This window comes from Myripristis murdjan, chromosome 5 (assembly GCF_902150065.1).
Source record: "Myripristis murdjan chromosome 5, fMyrMur1.1, whole genome shotgun sequence".
Taxonomy (NCBI): domain Eukaryota; kingdom Metazoa; phylum Chordata; class Actinopteri; order Holocentriformes; family Holocentridae; genus Myripristis; species Myripristis murdjan.
The window spans coordinates 15,392,016-15,410,568 of record NC_043984.1 but is presented as its reverse complement, the minus strand read 5'-3'; the positions used below and the strand labels follow the sequence as shown (position 1 = coordinate 15,410,568).

The following is an 18,553-nucleotide window of genomic DNA, read 5'->3' as shown; positions in this document are numbered from 1 at the left end:
AAGATATAATAAACTGAATAATGCATAGAATATCAAACAAAGCAGACAATGCAAGGCCTAATGAGGGGGGGCTGAGCACCAAGCACTAGAAGCTTCTAAAAAAAAAAAAAAAAATGTTTGTGGACAAAAACAAATACACAATTTTAGCAGAAACTGCGAGGATGTCTGTCCAAAGCAAGCAAACTCAAAATACTGTGGTATTCCTCAAAGGCAGTGAGTGATGTTGAATATATGATGAGATAAAACACTTACTCTGCACGATTTACCGGACAGCTTTTTCGTCAGGTCATATTTTCGTTTTAGTTCTTTGAGTAGCTGCTCCAGGTGACTCTTCTCCTCCTTGCCGGTGTAGTCCGGGTCCAGGAGCACATAGGCCCGCCAGTTGGCAGAGTCGAACCCCCAGTGGACTGTCCGGTTCTCAAGTCTCTTGTGACTGTGGACCACAAACTTGTGAGGCGGGTACATGAGCCTGCAGTCCATACACTGGATGCATGCGGCGCCGGGGCTGGTGTACAGTTCCGGGACAAACAAACCTTTACACCGGCCAAAACATTCATGATACACTTTGAAGCTTTTCTCTGTTCGCTCCAACTCCAGGGAGCCCACCAACTCCTTGTTGCAGTGAGGAGGGTAAGTACCACCGTAGATAAGAGCGTTGCAGAGGCGCTCAGCATCCGTCTGAGTGATCAGTCCGCAGGACGGAGCCGAGAAGGGCAGGATACCCACGACTTTGAGGATCTCCAGCTGGTCTGCCGTGCACCGGGAGCAGTAAATGTGCAAGTCGTCGCAGACCGAGTTGATCTGCTGAAGGGAAAAATCCCGCAGGACGCTGTTGAGAATCTGCGGCAGGCACAGCCGCTTCTCCCCGCCGACTACGAAGCAGGAGATGGGCTCCCGCTCCAGGACCGTTTCGCACCTCTCCGTGGAGCGGTCGGATGGGATGAAAAGCGGTCCGGACATTACCGGAGGGGTCTGGGCGGGCAGGCTGAGCATCAATTCTGCGGATTTTCCTTCTTTATTGAAGAGGATATCCTGGTGCCACCGAGCGGAGAACGCCGCCGGTCCGCCGAGAGAGCGCATGGAACTCAAATGAAACTGCTTCAGAGTTTGTTGAAGTCCGGGATGGGGTTGAAAGCTCGTACCCTCCATGTTTTCACCAGTTAGAAAAGAGAGTTCACAACTCAGAATGAGAGCTCAAAATGATTAATCCGATCAGATGTCCTCAGCATCCGGCAATACACCCAGTAAAGCGTCCGGTAAAGCACATTTCCATGTCACTGGAGAAGGTTCCCAATGCGTCCATTCAGAAAATCTAACACTCGTGAATTCATAGGGGCTGTTCTTGACAATAGTCACGATTAAAGTAGATAAGTCCTCGATTGGAAACCCGTAGGTGAGTAATATCCAACGCACAACCACTGGGTACTGTGTTTCAGTGCGCTCTGCTGCGGTTTTACGCACTCGTAATGTGCGCCCGAAATATGCCTCGTCTGCGCAGTCTGGCGTACTCTCACTGTCTGTCTCCCTCCCTCTCCCGATGTGTGAGTCTCTCTCTCTCTCTCTCTCTCTCTCTCTCTCTCTCTCTCTCTCTCTCTCTCTCTCTCTCTCTCTCTATCTCTCTCGCCCTCTCTGTTTGTTTGTGTCTGGTTCAGTCATTGAATCCCAGCCAGGAATGTGACTGACTCCCCGGGCTGGCTCTTCCCACAGCCAGCTATCCCTCCCTCCGCTACATGGCAGCTGCAGAAAGAAAAAAAAAAATCCCTCTGAGCTGAAACAAGATGAAATGGGCTGGTGGGAAACTAGGGCTGGAGAAAATATAGTTAAAGATAATTGATTGTGGATAACGTCATCCACCGATAAAAACATGTTCCTGTAAAAATTACAATACTAACAAACTTTGATACCGCAAAACGTCAAAAAGTGCAGATTTATGAGAGCAGTAGCATACTTTTTTCCTTTTTTAAATAAATAAAACGTTTCTCTTGAACGTGTGAAAAATAGCCGGCCAACAGCAGGGCTATGTAGGCTGTCTCAGCTTTGTTAATGGTTAGCCTCACTGTTTTCATAACAAAAGTGAAACAAAAGCCCACTTTTTTTTTTTTTTTTTTACTAGTTGCGCACTGAGCTACCAAAAAAAAAAAAAAAAAAAAAAAAAAAAAAAAAACTGATGAACTTTGCGAAAGCTCTGCGGGGATAGATAGATAGATAGATAGATAGATAGATAGATAGAAAAATAGATAGATAGATAGATGACGAATATGAGCTTTACAGCTAATAAGAAATAACGGGTAACGTTGGTGATGGTGGCCATTTAGGCTAATTTATAAAAAGGTACAAAATTAATAGATTTTAATTAAAGGTGTAGAATTCACATTGCTGCGTTTATATATTACGCACAGAGCTCAGTCTAAAGATTATATACACTAATATTTAGTATTCAGCCATTGTATTTTGTCCAGACATGCGGCCTATTTATGGTTACCAGAGAAATTTTGCTCAAAGACACAATTACACAGGCACAAAGATCACTCAACACCTATGAATTTGTGCTAAGGTTTGATTTCCTTCACCACTGGAGGGTGCTAAGTAGCAACGAATGAGTGTTGAGAGGAAGGAATTCAAATAACTATTAGGTATAATTACAGGAGTAATTAAGAACCATAATTACGATGGCAAAAGGGATATGTAGCTTAGAAGATGAAAAGAGGCTCTTTATTATAATTATACATGGAATGTCTGCTCTGGTGACACAAAACAACAGCGACAGAGCAAACAACTATGCTGAATTTTATTAATGCACTTACAAGAGAATATTCTCCTCTTTAACAATAAATACATAAGCTAACAGAATGCAATTAATTAAAAAACAATAAAAAAGTGGAACAGTGTCTTCTTGAAGTGTGTTAGTGTTAAAGCACATCTTGGTGTAGCTTTGAGTACAGGTGACTGACGCATACAGTTGGCGTGTAGTTTACTTTGCATTCATTATGTATACTCGCATGGTATTAAAGATGCTTAAAAAAGAAATAAAAGTTCCAGCAGAATTTATTTTCATCTACATTTCACAGTGAAAATATAGAATCTTGAAATGATCCTAACTGAATACACACACACACACACACACACACACACACACGCACACACACACATATATATATGTGTGTGTGTGTGTGTGTGTGTGTGTGTGTTTGCCAGCTTTTACAAATATTACAGCATATTCTTAGACCATTGAACATTCGGTGATATAAGTCTTTTGAGGGAGTCTCTTAGGAAAAATACAATATTGCATACTGCGCTCCCTACTGAAGTCCCAAAGTTCCATCCAATACCAGAAAACACAAATATTTACCTTGTGTCAATATTCCATACAGTGAATTTATGTAGTGTTTCCTTTCTTTGACAATTCACATTACCCATGACCCAGATACCATTTTCTGTTACCTGTTAATAAGAAAGACAGCTGAAAAGAGCCTCTTAAAGCAGAGATGTTAAAAAAAGAAAGAAAAACATAGAAAAAGTAGACTAACATTCACATAACAGCTCTAAAAATTCATAAATCCTTGTCCTCACTGTGTTTTTGTCAGAGATACAAAACATAAAAAGGTAGTATATCTGTTAATTACAAATGCCTATACCACAGTTGTCCCAGTTACCCCCCTTTCCTTGAATTACCATACATCATATCCAATATACTGGCAACATTCACAACTAGTAAGTATCAATATACAGCAATCTTAACAATAGTATTAATTAATTAATAATGGGGAAAAAATAAAATAAGAATAAAAAGGGATGTACTTGAGAATATTATTTCAGCATTTTTTGCTACACCAATCTGGACTCACACCACTTCACGACCTCCATCACCCAGCCCACACTGCTAACCCGCTTCCCAACATTCAAAATGAGTTTCACAAATGCTGTCATTAGTCTGCCTGATCCAGAGATATTTTCATTAATCAAAAGACAGAAAAACATTTGAAGATAATAAGAAGGTGCTACCCTAATTCAGGCATCTTATCATCATACTGTGGTGGTGGAGTGATTGGTTCAATAGTAACTGGGTTTTGTGTGGGGCTGCGGATGTGGAGTCGGAAGTCCTTCAGGTGCAGTTTGTCTGACTTGATCCTTCGAACCCGGAGGGGCCGCAGTATGCGACTGGCCCGGCTGCTGCTGCGGGTGGGCTGGTTGGGGTTGGCTGCAGGGCCGGGCTCAGCCGGAGGCTCAGCTGCAGACGGAGCAGGAGTGGGAGTGGGTGTGGGAGTGGTTGTGGCTGTGGGGTCGGTGGGAGGGGCGTCCTCAGTGGGGTCGTTAGTGGGTTCTGTGCCCTCATTTTCCACGGCTGCAATGATGTCCTCGTAGGACGGCAGCTGTGAGGTGCTTTGTCGTAGGTTGCTCTGGCGGACTGGATAGTCACCACTGCCAACGACCTCCTCGTAGCTAGGCACACTGTATGTAGGTTGCTCAGGTCTAGAAAAAGAATACACGAGAAAGAGCCCAACATAAAATGACCATGAGACAGCACAAAATAAAACAAGCTTCACAGCCATCAGTACATCTAAATAATCATAAAATATAATAATAGATATTGATCTGAATTTGAGTTTTAGTCTTAGTCTTTTCTTGGAATATTTTTTTTTGCTTTAAATCAGTTCAATCAATATATTCATTTATTCTACATTAGTCTTGATCTAGTTTGTCAAGGGCTCACCACCTCCTCGGCTCCATCAATACTATTGACTATTGTCAATACTTGATCATTTGTTCATCTACTGTGAAAACATAACACACCCATTTTCAATTTTATTAGTTGTGTTGTTTACATCATACCAGTCTCTGGCTGGCATGTTTTTACCCTTGTATGGTTTTCAATCTTAAAAGGTAGCTAACCAAACTCACAAGAGTTGAATTATAATATTCAAAGTGTTACAGTATTAAGTGGCATTCTGAACATGGTGTATGGAAATGTAACGATAAATCAGAAGACAATGCATTTTTGAAAAGTTCAAAAAAAGTTCAAATAGAAGTGGTATTCATCATCTTGATGCTCTGAACCTAAAGGTTAATTGGAGATGCAGCTCAGCACTGTGCCACTTTATTCTTGTCGCGTGCATGAGGGTTAGAACATGATGATGGAAGTACATTATGGCCATTCCCATGCTCAACTATGTGTCATAAGTTGTTTCAGAAATTTGCTGGGTTGATTGCATTTGATATACAGACTTGGTGCAAAAGTTAACCATATTGACCAGTTGAGAAATAATAAAAATGGCCAAAAATCCCTCCAAAATAGCACGTTTAGACACCCAGACCTTGAGGAATGCCATAGAAAAAGTCATACTGTCATTTGGTGTCAAAAACTTTTGCCAGTTGGAGCTTTTTGTAACAACTGCATTTTTATGAGATTTGCTAGCATTCTGTTCTGATTTTAATTTTTGTTTTCACAGAGGAGCTTATTAATGTCATTGTTTTTGTCATGAAAGAAAGTTTAGTCAGTGCCTATTTTATTGTCCAAAAAAATCGGTTGGCAAAATGAACAATGACTTGAACTTTACAGGATTTGAAGTACATCGTATACAATGATGTGACTTGAAAGTCAGCAGCACTCACGTCTCTTCCTGCTCCCCGGCCACATGGTCCATGTAGGGGACTCCCATTGCCACCGGCTGTCTACTTCTCTCACGTGCCTTCCGCCTATTTCTCACCCCTAAGCAAATGGACAAGAACAGAATGGCGGTCCCCACTCCAACCAGCACCAAGGCCACCGACGAGGACTTAATGCCGTCTGAACTGCCCTCCTCTTCGTCGCTGCTCCCTGGCACGCTGGTGTCGGGGTTGTTTCCTGTGGCAGTTGAGTTGTCTGAGGCCGCTCCGTCCAGAGGCATCACAGTCCACACAATCATGACAATGCCCAGAGCAATGAGTCCGACTCCCAGGGCACACAGGGCATAGTGTGCCCCTGAACCGCCATCCCCCGAGCTGGACGATCTGTTGGGAGGGCGATCCTGACTCCCACATAGACCCCGACTGGAACACATCCCTAAAGGTCAAACCAGAAGTGAGAGGAGCATCAATACAATGAAAACAGAAAACTGAGATGGGGCTGGGGCGTGTCTGTAATGCCAGTTCTACCCAACTCTGATGGTAACCAGGGAGCTAGTTAGCAATCTTCCTTTCCTTTTTTATTCTTTAGCATTCATGGCTCTTTGAAGACAACTTTTTTTTTTTGATTCAGTAGAAATGCTAACAACTGTTGTATAAATGTCACACTGAGTCATGCTGAGGATGTTCCTCACTGTGTGGATGGGTACAAAGGTTATGCCAAATGTACAAGGCTGAGCTGAGTAAATAACACCCTCTCGGATATTACTGCTATGGTAAATATAATGACAATGAAAACATTTGTGGTACCGAGCTCCGGGTGTTTAGATGGACTCCCGCATTCAGAGGTGACTACATTAATCTTTGTTTGGATAACCTGGTCAGCATAATTGTACCAACTGTAAACAGCACTCATGCTGCATCCTCAGGACTGTATTAGTTAGTAAGATGTGAATCTGATTCACCTGAACTGCAAAAGGTCTTAGAGCTACAGCTAGGGATGGCAAAATTGGAAAATATTTTTAATCGGTTAAATGACACCATTAATTGGTTAATTGTCAGTTACCTGATAACCTTAAAAAGGCCATAAAATTACGCAAATCCTGCCTATACAGGGGCAAATTGAAATAGGTTGACTGACGCACTAATCCAGGAGAGCCACTATAGTGAGTTATAGCATCTTGGTAATCCAATGTCCAATAAAGTTACTCTAAGCATGATACGAAACATTTTGAAATGGTCTAAAAAGTAGTAGCATTTCTGAAGAGAGGCATTTATTTAAAACTTCAAATGAAACATTGGTATATGTGTAAATGGGCAAACAAACATTTTTAACTGACAGAGTTAATCGGTTAATGTTGAAACGGTCGATTATCGGTTAAACGACTATCGGTTAACATCCCTAACTACAACATTTCTATGCAGTAGAAGATGAAATATACCGCTAGGAATTCTGAAAGCTACGCTCTCTTTGCAAATGAGAGCATGCTAAATGATGGCTTTTCTAGTTAGAGATTAAAATAGAAAAAAAGTGATGATTACTTTTGGGAGTGTCACGGGAGTGAGAGAACAGGTTATGACAAATTGTAAACACAAGTTCTGACTTGAACTGGAGAGAGTTTCATTGAAAGGAATGATTCATCCGCAAAGAATGGAGTGACACAAAACTTAACTATGATAGTACTAGGAAGCATGACTCTAGTTAAAATACAGGTTGCCAAAAGGAGCCATATAAAATGGGTGAATGTAATACATAACCTAATGCACAGTGCTTATTTCATTACTGAACAATAATCATGCTCACTTCAGTGTAAGTGCTGAGACTAAATAACCTATCAGCCTAACCTATTTAAGTTTGTGTTGTGTGGGATCTGCACATTTTCAAATCCAAGCTGAATTCTTGTGGTAATGAGTCATTTATATTTGCCTGAAGTGTTCCCAAGTTCATAATACCAAGACTTTAAAGACACAAATGTCAGGGAGCTTTTGGCCTCTTGGGTGGTTGGATTGTTAACTGTCTGAACAACTGAGGGGTACAGAGAGTGCCAACGACTTAACAAAATCAGGACGTCCTGTGGTCACCACCAGGAGGTCCAGTGCATCAGGACCCTGGTTCAGTCCATGAGGAGACGCTGTGCTGCCTGCTGTGGACGCCTGAGGGGGCTGGATACGCTCCTTAGCTCAGAGGAAGTCATTAAATCAAGAAATTTAACTAGTGGGGTGATTTCAAACATCATGATTTTTTCCCCATCTCATGCTGTTTTCAATTAGGACCCCCTACTTCAGTCTGGATCTGCAGTCACCAACTGTCACAATTTTTATTGGGTATTCTTCACAAACTGTTTGCACAAATGCTTAACACTGTGAATTGCTAAAATATCACATTGGTAAAGAGATATCTGCAATATGCTCAATGGTGTGTTTCTTTTAGAGGTGTGTATATATATCAGTCTGGCAGACATGCAACATAAATTATAAAATTAACAATGTTTTTCAGTTTAAAATGCTAGATTTATGCATGCAGTATACCCAGTGACCATTTTGTTAGGTATTCTACACCCAACAAATGATTTGTAGGATTGGTTAGTGCCACTTTTTCACACCACAGTGATCATCGTTGCTCATTCAATTGTTTCACAAAGTTAATTCAAATTTTGTGGTGGCACATCGATACCACTAACATGTTCCATCTCATCCTAACAGCGCTCTGTTGGGTTGAGATCTGAAGGCTGCACATGCAAGCGGAGTAAACTGAAGTCCCTGTAATGATCCTGGAGCCATCCTGACACAATCATGCATCATCCTGCTGGAAGTGTTCATTTGAAAAAGGGCACACTGGTCATGAAGGGACACACCTGCTTAGCAGCAATGTTTAAGCATGCCGTGGCATTCAAACAATGCTTAATTGGTACCAAGGGACACTGAAAACATTCCCCACAGCTTGATCCCCCCCCCCCACCAGCAGCCTGTCATATTGATATCAGGCAGGATGGAGCCAGAGATTCTCTAGGAAAAAAAATATTCCACCCTCCGCAGTTAGTGCAAAGTGCAGCTGCAAGGCTTTTGACCAAATCGAAGAGACAGGAAGTTGTTGTCACATTATGCCTATCTATGCACCCCTTCACTGGCTGTGTGTTTGTACTAGGATTGAGTTTAGGATTTTACTGACTACCTTTACAGTCATTACATGGTAAGATCTTCCGGCATCTGACAGTTGCAAAGTCCAAGCTTAGGGCTGGGCAATATATCAATACTACATCGATACTGTGACATGATAACAGGATACTGTCTGGGACTTTTGATACAGTAATATCATGATATGACAGGAGTGTTGTCTTTTCCTGGTTTTGAGGGCTGAACTACAATAAAAGGGATGCATTTTTCTTATCTTATTTATTCTAGTTGTTCTATTATTTATCTTTACCTTCTTGGTCACCACATCCACATTAGCAATGACTGTTAATCAAAATCTTGTATGTGTAAATAACTTATTAACACCCCAGCAGGGATCTCTACAATACAATCATAGTATCAAAGTCTTTGATTTTGCCCATATCACCAAACCCAATCCAGGGGAAATTCTAAGTGTAAAATCAGCATCTTCCTTTAACTCATATCTTAATAGCACTTGAATCAACTGGGAAGCTTAAATTTACACTCGTTTCATGATTTTAATTTTGCTGTATTTTATGATACTTGACATTTATTTTTCTACACTTAATTGTTGCTATCGGTTTTATGCAATGCATTTATAGCTAAATGCTTTTTTCATTTTGTGTTACTGCCTTTTTCTTACTGCTCTGTCACCATTTTCATCTTGCTGGGAAGCACAAATGGCTGATTAACCTTTTACCTACACTTTGTAGAGCAGCCTTCATGCCTAAGATGCTGGGATCAGTGCATCTGGTACAAATGACTGTACAACATTCAACACTGCTGTTGCAATGTTGCAATGTTGTCAGGTCTGCTTACAAACCGTGCAACATTGCTGTGTGATGACAGTGCTGGCAACTGAGCCACTATGCCACCCAGACTATATCTTGCTCACTGTAATATTTATGTGATCAGCAAATCAATCTATCAATCCTATCTGAATGCTTTATATTTATGCTTTATTTGTATGTCACTCACTGTGTGGAAGAATGAGAAGTTAGTATAAATGGAAGGGTACTTAATATAGACATCACAGAGGCTACACTATAGGTAATTATCTGTATTGGTCCAGTGTGCTTACATACAAACAAACAAACAAAAAAACATGATAGTTTGCAGTATAACCAACTATCAGCTTACTGTGTGATTTTATTGTCACAATGTGGCATGTGGCACCTATGATGGAGTCACCCAATACCATAAAGTAACATTTACTATGCTTCTTTATGCTTTTTTAAAGCTGCTACAAGGTGGAAAATTAGCCCAATGGCATGCTATCAAACCTGGATGCAAATACACAGCAGAATGATATGACAATCCCCTGAGAAAACGCAAGGTCCGTTGTACAGACCACAACATACATACATACATGTATAAGCCTTTGCATCTCGAAATGTTATGTGGATCACATGGAATAAGAACCTACACTGCAAAAATCACATGCACAAATGGTTCCCTTTAAAAAGGGAAGCTAATTGCTGCAGCCATGTTCTAACACAACTTTGCTTTGGTTACTTCTGCTCTTGGAGGGACAAAGTCTTACAGCCTGAGTGATGTGTGTGAATCCAGGCTCGAGGGCAGACAGCTGAGGTGACCCCGTGATAAATGACCTGCACCTCTGCTGGTGACTACGCAGGCTGACAGAGGGAAACATGCTGCTCTAACAAAGTAGGAACCTGTTAGTTGAGTATTCTTTAACCCTGGTTCAACAAAATTCACAAGCTGAAAATGGTTTTCATAATTTCTCTAAACAAAAAATAAATAAATAAATAAAATAAAAAAAATCCTTTGAGCAGGGGTTAGTACAAAATGGTTACAGGTAACTAAGTATCACCTAATAACAAGATGAATTAAGAAACATCCCTGACCGGTGAATTTGAGTAATCTTAACATTAGATCATACAGGACTATGCATAAAGCAGTGGCTCTCATAACCTACATGTCTTTGTTTAGATTTCAGCAGGTAGGATTTGCACTCACTGGGTGCATATCAGCCCCTTATTAGATGGCCAGAATGAAAACCAGCAGGGATCTGATTCCCAAGGACCAGGACTGAGAACCACTGGCTCAATGTCAGCATTTTGGATCTATGCCCAAACACTATTCCAGCCCATCCCACAGCACACCCTGCCCTGCTGGTTCATTTGCTTGGGACTGACACAGAAATAATGGGATGGGCTGGGAAGCCTCGTACTATCAGCGGCTCCATGCTTTATGCACATGGTTCAGCGAATCTGGAAACGCTTCATATTTCTGGGCCAAAAAAACACAACATGACACCTTTATGTAGGGTAAAAGCAAATTTGTGTTGGCTTTTTTGGGGCGGGTTTCTGTATTGCTTGTGTCTCAGCTTTACATAAAGTGTCTCTCTTAACTGAAATAAATCGTTTGAAGATACAACACTAAAGCTAGTATCAGCAAACTGCAATTTTGTCCTCCAGTGCTTTGCTATTCTGTGTCGGCGCCTGTGTATGCACAGACTGAGTTCGCTGCAAAAACATCAAACATAAAACACAAAAAAAAACTATAACCTGTGATTTGTATACATGTTGCTCACTTTGGCTCTTTCTACCAAACCAGAGAAATATTATTTGCACACAAAAGTGATTAAAAACCGTGTCTGTCATGTTGCCAGCGCCTTCATTGTTTGTCAAGTAGGAAGGGACCTCAGAGGGAGGACCTGTCCCCTCAAGGAAGGTGCCACAGTGGGCTTCAGCTTCCACATATGGACACCACTATGCATTAATGACAAATATATACGAGTATGTGGAGTGACAAAATACAGGTGACCTCAAACGGAGCGCTATAAAGTCCTCTCCTGTGTGTAAAATGTTGAGGTGGTGTCGCACAGGCCTTACCTGTTCACCGCTCAAAGCCCAAGGACTTCCCTCTTCATCGATGTGCTACCTGATTGACGCAGGTGTTTCCAGGAAGATAAGACAGAAAGACACAAAACTTAAACATAAAGACGACTCTGACAGCGCGGCCACAGAGGTTGTTCTTTTAAATCACAGGCTGTGTTTTTTTCGTTTCTTCAAAATGTTCACCATTACAGGTAACAGAGAGGAACTTTGTCAAACTCCAGCCGGAGAACCAGCCTCCCCTCCGCGGCTGTAAAGTGTGTGGCCTGTCTCCCCCTTGGTCCTAGCGCTGCCTGGCTTTCACACGGTCAGTGCCACGTTCAGCTGTTCAGTTTCACTTTTGATGAATAACATAATATAAACCGTAAAATGATGGTACTAAGTAAGGAAAATATTCACTTGATGCATTACTAATTTTCGGTTTTTAATCTAAACATAATAAAAATTTTTTTATCTTAAATAGAGACCTCTTGCCAACCCGTGCCGCTAACTGGGATCTGTGCAAGAGCAAACCAGCTGTTGTGAAGCTGCAGTTCAAAGTAACTTTATTCAGTCTTTATTCTGCAGCAGGGCAGAGATGACATGCTAGATTGTCTCACTAATATGTCTCCTTTCTGTCAGTGCCAACTCTGTATAGCCCTTATGCTGGTTTTCAATGAAAATGTGTTAAACAAGAAGGCCCTTTCTATTTCTGATGGCGTCACCATAAAAGAGTCATTTGATGAGTCATTTAATCACAAAATTCAATCAGAGCCGGGAATCTTATGTTGGATAGTTGTGTCGGAAAGTTACAATAACAAACATGAAAGATGCAAGCTGTTGTTTGCTCTGAGTAGTATGAGAATGTTTTGAAAAAGAAGACATGTTGTATGCAAACTCAAAACAACCTGGTTTTAAAGCTGATTTTAACTGACAACACTGGTTTTAATAATCATGCATCTTTTCTGCAAAGCAAAAAAGTCATGACAATGTCACTGGACAAGACGATCTTGTGATGTCATAGGTCTATTTAATGTTGGAATACATGAAAAGTTATGACAGCTTAGTAGGAAGAGAGAAGAGAGAACATGTCAACTTTAACATAATGGATCTCCTCCTTCTCTGCTTATGCAAGTCTGAACTGGTCTAGTCTTCCCGCTTCAACAACTTGAACTGTAGCCGGTTGACAAGTTGCCCACAGAAACACTGTCAAACCTGTTTTCCACTGGTTAAGTTTACCTCAGGGTCTTCGCTGCACACAGTATGGTTCTCAGTCCAAGTGGTGGAGTTTCATGTGAGTTTCATGCTCAGTGACAGTAGACTTCATACATTTGTGTCTTATAAAACATGATCAAACTGTACAAAGATGTCCCATTACATTCTGGCCATTGGTGTTGCATTTTTGTCCATTCAGTGCTCATGTAAAGTAAAACTGGACAACATTTGCTGAAATACAACACATTGTAATCACTCTGAAAAAGCAAACCGATATTTTGCAATACTTTTATCTACATATTATCCACTAGAATGATTAATTTATGAGTTAACATTTACATTCAAATGAAAATGAATCAATTAAACATGACATTGATCAAAACATAGACTGTTAAAGTTATTTGAATGTACAGTACAAGAGCCAAAGATTGTCCTGCGTGCTATAGAGTTTGCAGTTCTGTGTTGCTGATGGAGGCTTGACAGAAAAGTAAATAAACGGCAGACATTGCACCTCTCAGCAACGTCAGCCCCATTTCAGCAAAGACAAAGCTTTGCTATGATATTTGGAATATTCCACTGTCCCACATGTCTAAATCTCATATCAGATGCTGCTGGCCTAACCTAAGGCCGGCCATCTATCACAGTAATCAATGTGATGAGAAACTCGCATGGAAGCTTGAGAATTATGTCCAAGAGCCAAAGAAGGTGGAGGGCATCTGTAGCTGATTTGAGTCTGGAAACTCGGGCTAGCCTCCGTGCCATGCATGGCAAGGTGGTGGCTAAATCTGAGGTACATGAAAGAGAATTCAAACAACAAAGACTGCAGATCTGCTCAGCAGAGTAACAACTGATATGTATCTCTATGGCGAAAGCACATCATATTCACTTTTTTGTAAGAACTGCACCAAAATTCTTCACTGAATTATGGAGCTCATATGTGCAACATGATGCTATATTACATCAGTAAAGAAAGTAAGCTGACAAGTGGAAATCATGTTAACAGAGTGCTATAAAGATAATATAAATATGAGCTTTAATAAAAGACCCATTTCAAATAAATGATCAAAGGAGAATAGCACTGAATTTAATTTTAACAGGTTATGCTCAAAACTTTTCACCTACTGTATGTTGCAAGTATGATGAGTTAAAAACCAGCTCACATTTACTGGGTATTGAGTATCATAATAAAAATTTGGATATTAAAAAGGAAAAAAAATAAAAACATATGCATCAGCAAAATCAGTCCCCTCTTCATTATAAGTACAGTAGCTCTAGGCGGTTCATCACATCAAAATTTAATTTTGGTTCTTTTTGGAAGAAAGTTGGTCATGCTGATGGATTTTTATTGCCTGTCTTATCAAAGAATAATATATCTGTATTCTTAAATTGAGTTGTATAACCCTTGAAGTCAACTTATCTATCAATTTGTTGTAAGTCCAACGATGAAATTCCCTCAGTAGTAAACAACAATAGAACAATAACAAATGTAAACAATGACAACAATGTCAGTTGAAGTGTGAGCGATGCTGATGGCCGAGGCTGCTTCAGACGTTGGTGATTTCCACACTCTTGTAGGTGTGCATCGGGCTCCCCTTGGTCCTGGGCACTGCCTGCACTCGGGCCTCTCTGGGCAGAGACCCACAGCTGCCATGGAAACCCAAACCCCGTTCCACCGACTGGCTGTTTGCGTGTAACCGCAAAGGGCTCTGGAAAAACGGAGAGGCATAAACCAAAAGGTGTTTCCTTGAAGACTCGGTCCAACATGACTCATTAACTATTTGAAAAAGAAATGACAACCACTCTCACAAGGAAATTACTGTCATTAAAGTAAAAATCATCTTGTAAAGCTCATATGAAACCTATAACATACAGTGCAACTCACTAGTTGAACTAGTGGTCAGTGTGCACTTGGACTTGGAATAGCACTGTTTAAATCTCAAAGCAGCTCTATGACTGATAAACTAGCTCTAATAGTGAGTTTATCCGTGTTTGAATCAGTGAAAACACAGTTTGATAGACACACTGTAACCTCTACAGTAACGCAGTACTCTCAGTCATAAATTATAATTATGTTGCCAGGAATTAACACTGTACCTTGCCTGCTCTCCTCACTGACACCCTCTCCTCAGCATAGCGGTTGGCAGCGACAGGGGATTGAGAAGCACGAGCTAATGTCTCAGTTCCCTGCTCTGCATTGCTGTGAAATCAAGGCATGAAAAAACATAATTATTTATAGGCCATGTACACCATGCTACAGTTTATTGTGTGCTTTAGATGTGTTTCTCAACCATGAAATCCTTTTTTCTCCATATTGATTAAGAGTTAATAGTGGGCAACAAGTGTTTGGAGAGCTTTGAGTTGGTGGCATACCTGTGAGGGATGGAAAGGGACTTCATTTCTTCATACAGGTGCCGATGCAGCATGTGTTTATTGCTCGGGATGCCCAAGGCCTTGGCCATGGCGTCAGTGTCAAAGGAAGGGTCCATCGCCATCACTGCTCCATGGATCCCCTTCCCCTGAAGATTATCTGCATACTCCTAAACAACACAAGGAAAAGGAAAAGAGACAGGAGCTATACGGTGCATGCATACATATGGTTTCTACAAATATATTTTATATCAGGTGGCTATAAATTAAACAAGTCAAGATTGTGGTTGATTGAGTATTGAAGGATGGATCAACAAATTGCTTATCATTGTGAATCATACCTATACATGCTCATATGGATAATTTGTTCAATGTTATTTTTGGCTTGTATATAGCCCATAGTTTTTCCTCTGTCTTCATTCAGCAGTGGCAGAGACATCAAAGCAACATAATTACCATTGATACTGAGGCAGTTCTTCACTGCTGAAGAAAATGGAAACTTCTATATTTAGTATCTCGCTCCAATCTGTCCAAGAAAATGCCTGAGGAAAAGTTACACAAATAACCTCCCACCCACCTTGAGGTCTATGTCTTTGATCCACTTCATCACCCTGTGACATGTCCAAACAACAGGGTCTTGATCTTGGTGCTCACATTTTGCCCGCCACACCTGCAGGGCCTGTGGAAACACAACACACAGATAACCACACAGGCATTAATGTGGTGGGAGCCAAGGAAAACACAAAGAGTCCAGGGAGGGATGAGGGTCTGCTCAGATAGCAGGCTACTTTGGGCTTCTGTGCGCCTCCTGCTATAGATAGCATAATAAAAGTCACAGGCAATCTTGTCTGCCTTGTTTGGTCAGTCTGGTCAAGTGCAAGTGACCTGTCCTTCTTTGTTCAGCCATTATCTCATCACATACCTTGACTACCATTTGTAGTATGTTTTATTTTCCAAGGGAGCATACAGAACAGAGTAGGAAAAATAGTCAAGATACGTGGTAAAACAGAGTAGACTGTCCAAAGGTTGTCTAAGCCAGGAGTTTGAGTTATGTTGTCAGATCAAAGACTCAGATGTGCTGGGACTGAGACAAAGAGGGCGAAGACGTTATTCTCTCCTTTAATGATCACTGAGTTTAGCGAGCTGTGGTGCTACCTGGACCCTTTTTAATGCACCTTACAAAAACAATCTCATACTTAATGCACCTGATATTTGATGACACTTATTAAAGATGCACTATGGAAAATTTCAAAGGTTTTATTGAAGTGAGGACCTTTTAGACTTAACTAACAAAAAAGCGGAACACCAATGAGTCGTGCCAATGATGACAACCATGTAGATTAAGTCATCAAATTGTCAAGTATATTGTTTTACTTGTGATCATTTTGGAATGAATGACTTGACTTGGCATCATGGCTGTTTTCTGATCTTATCTCATCTAAATTCATGTTATCTGACCTCTTTATCAAAGTTGACCATCTGCAGGAGCTGGACTGCCAGGAGGAGGCTGGTCTGGTGAAACTGATCGCTGATGTTCAGGAATCTCTCCAGGTCTCTGCGGCTGAGAGAGTTCAGCACCCGCCCGTCCACCAGCTGACTTTGAAAGGTTTGAGAGTATTGAGGCAGCCCCACATCGCTCAGCCATGACGTCGCCACCCAGTGATGGTCCATCTCTGACGCTTTTGATAGTCTAGAGGACGATTAAAGAACACTGATCAGTGGTGCTACTTTTATTTTAATCAAGCCGTTTCTTCAGTTTCTTTAAAAACACATTGATGTGGGCATGTGTTAGCTGTTGCTCACCCTTGGTCCCCCTCAGCTTTCCTATAATCCTCAATGGCCAGTCTTAGTTTTCTGCGGTGAATGGGGTTCGTGATGCCCAATCCCAGCTCTAAATCCTCATCTGTCAGCCCTAACAGCACCTAAAGGGCAGAGATCCACAGCATTTGTCTGACATGTCCAGCACTTGAGTATGCACACCAGCTCATCAACTCTCAATATGCCAATAAGGGGAAAAATGGCTATTGAACCACTTGCATCAGAGGATGTACCTTGCCACTTTTGACGTTTTCAGAGCAAGCACGGATGTACATGGGCATTCCCATGACAACCTCCATCCAGGCTTGGACTGCGCCTGCCCTCCACAGCGACATGCACGTATTTCGTGTAAGCTCCGCCTGCTGGAGGCGGTCCAGCTGATCCTCTCCATCCGACAGGCTCTGCTGTGTGAGGCTTGAGAGGCTGTCAGAGTCTGGATTGGTCAGGAGAGGTTACAGTGTAGTATAACGGAGGGGGTTCGGGGTAAAAGGGATATAGAGATCAAAATGACTTATCTGGTGACAATTCAGCTTGAAATCAGAGGGCATTAACATTAAGAGGCACACCACCTCAGTGTGCAACAATACTCAGAGACAATTTGGATCATTTTGGATGCTAAAGTAACAATAATTTTCAAGTATACTGTATATCGACATCAGAAATACTTGTTTACTAGTAACAACCAAGTCACACTGTCACCTTTGTGAAAAACAAAATACCTTTCTTTTGTCCAACCATGGTATAAAATGTCTTGCCATGGCACTAAATAGCCACTAGAGGGAGCCAGAATAATTCACTGGAGCTATTCTTTCTGAGTCTTTCAAAGAACCGTAAGCATGGTAACATGTTTTATCTTACAAAGTCGACAAGATTACATGGCTGAAGAATGTGGATTGCAATCTTGAATGGTGCTGAAATTTAGGTTAAATACAACTCAGTAGTTTTGAATATGAAGCATTGTATCTTTCAGGAGCATGTGGTGGTTTTTGTCAGTTCTTGCTACAGTAACATAGTGCTCTATAGGTTGTTAACATACTCGGATGACTATCTGATGGTTATGAAGGGACTTTAAAGCCACTAGGATAACATATTAGAAACACAGGGATTATTCATAAAACATCATGCTCCTGCCCATTTACCACCCTTCAAAGGCAGGGAAACACAGATTCATACTGAAACAACAAATCCAGGATGAAATCCATGTGTTTACCTGATTTGCCTCACATGCTGAGAATAAATGCTACATGCAAAATCCAAGTGTTTCCATAGTTTCCACAAAAAAACAAGACAAACTAGACTTTCCCAATGGACCTGAGTGTTATGAATAATCCCCAAAGTGCAGAAACAGACAGTTGGTAATCACAGATGAGGAGTTACTCACTGGTAGGAGAGAGATGCCATTAGAAAATGGCAGAAGGAGAGGGAGAGACACGCTAGACTAGGACACAAGAACAGATTACTCATGGAACAGGAGACTACCACATATATTTAGTTACTAGTTTTATTTTCAAAATAAGATTTCATTTCAATTGTATTCATTTTAAAATGCTAAAACCTCC

General features: G+C 41.1%; 2 protein-coding genes across 2 annotated transcripts in view; both read right to left on the bottom strand.

The window, feature by feature from the left end:
- Positions 1-1,539, bottom strand: part of skib (v-ski avian sarcoma viral oncogene homolog b) — a 31,205-nt gene extending 29,666 nt beyond the window's left edge. The window contains exon 1 of the mRNA XM_030051210.1: positions 253-1,539. Within this exon, the coding sequence (XP_029907070.1) occupies positions 253-1,149 (897 nt within the window). The 5' untranslated portion in view covers positions 1,150-1,539. The remainder of the gene's footprint in view (positions 1-252) is intronic.
- Positions 1,540-2,771: 1,232 nt separating this feature from the next.
- On the bottom strand, positions 2,772-12,080 carry tmem51b (transmembrane protein 51b). Its single transcript, XM_030052577.1, has 3 exons — positions 11,613-12,080; positions 5,611-6,040; positions 2,772-4,470 (listed from the first exon to the last, which is right to left on the bottom strand). The coding sequence occupies exons 2-3, from the start codon at positions 6,036-6,038 to the stop codon at positions 3,999-4,001; spliced, it is 900 nt and encodes a 299-aa protein (XP_029908437.1). The 5' UTR covers positions 6,039-6,040; positions 11,613-12,080; the 3' UTR covers positions 2,772-3,998.
- Between the last annotated feature and the right edge of the window lie 6,473 nt (positions 12,081-18,553).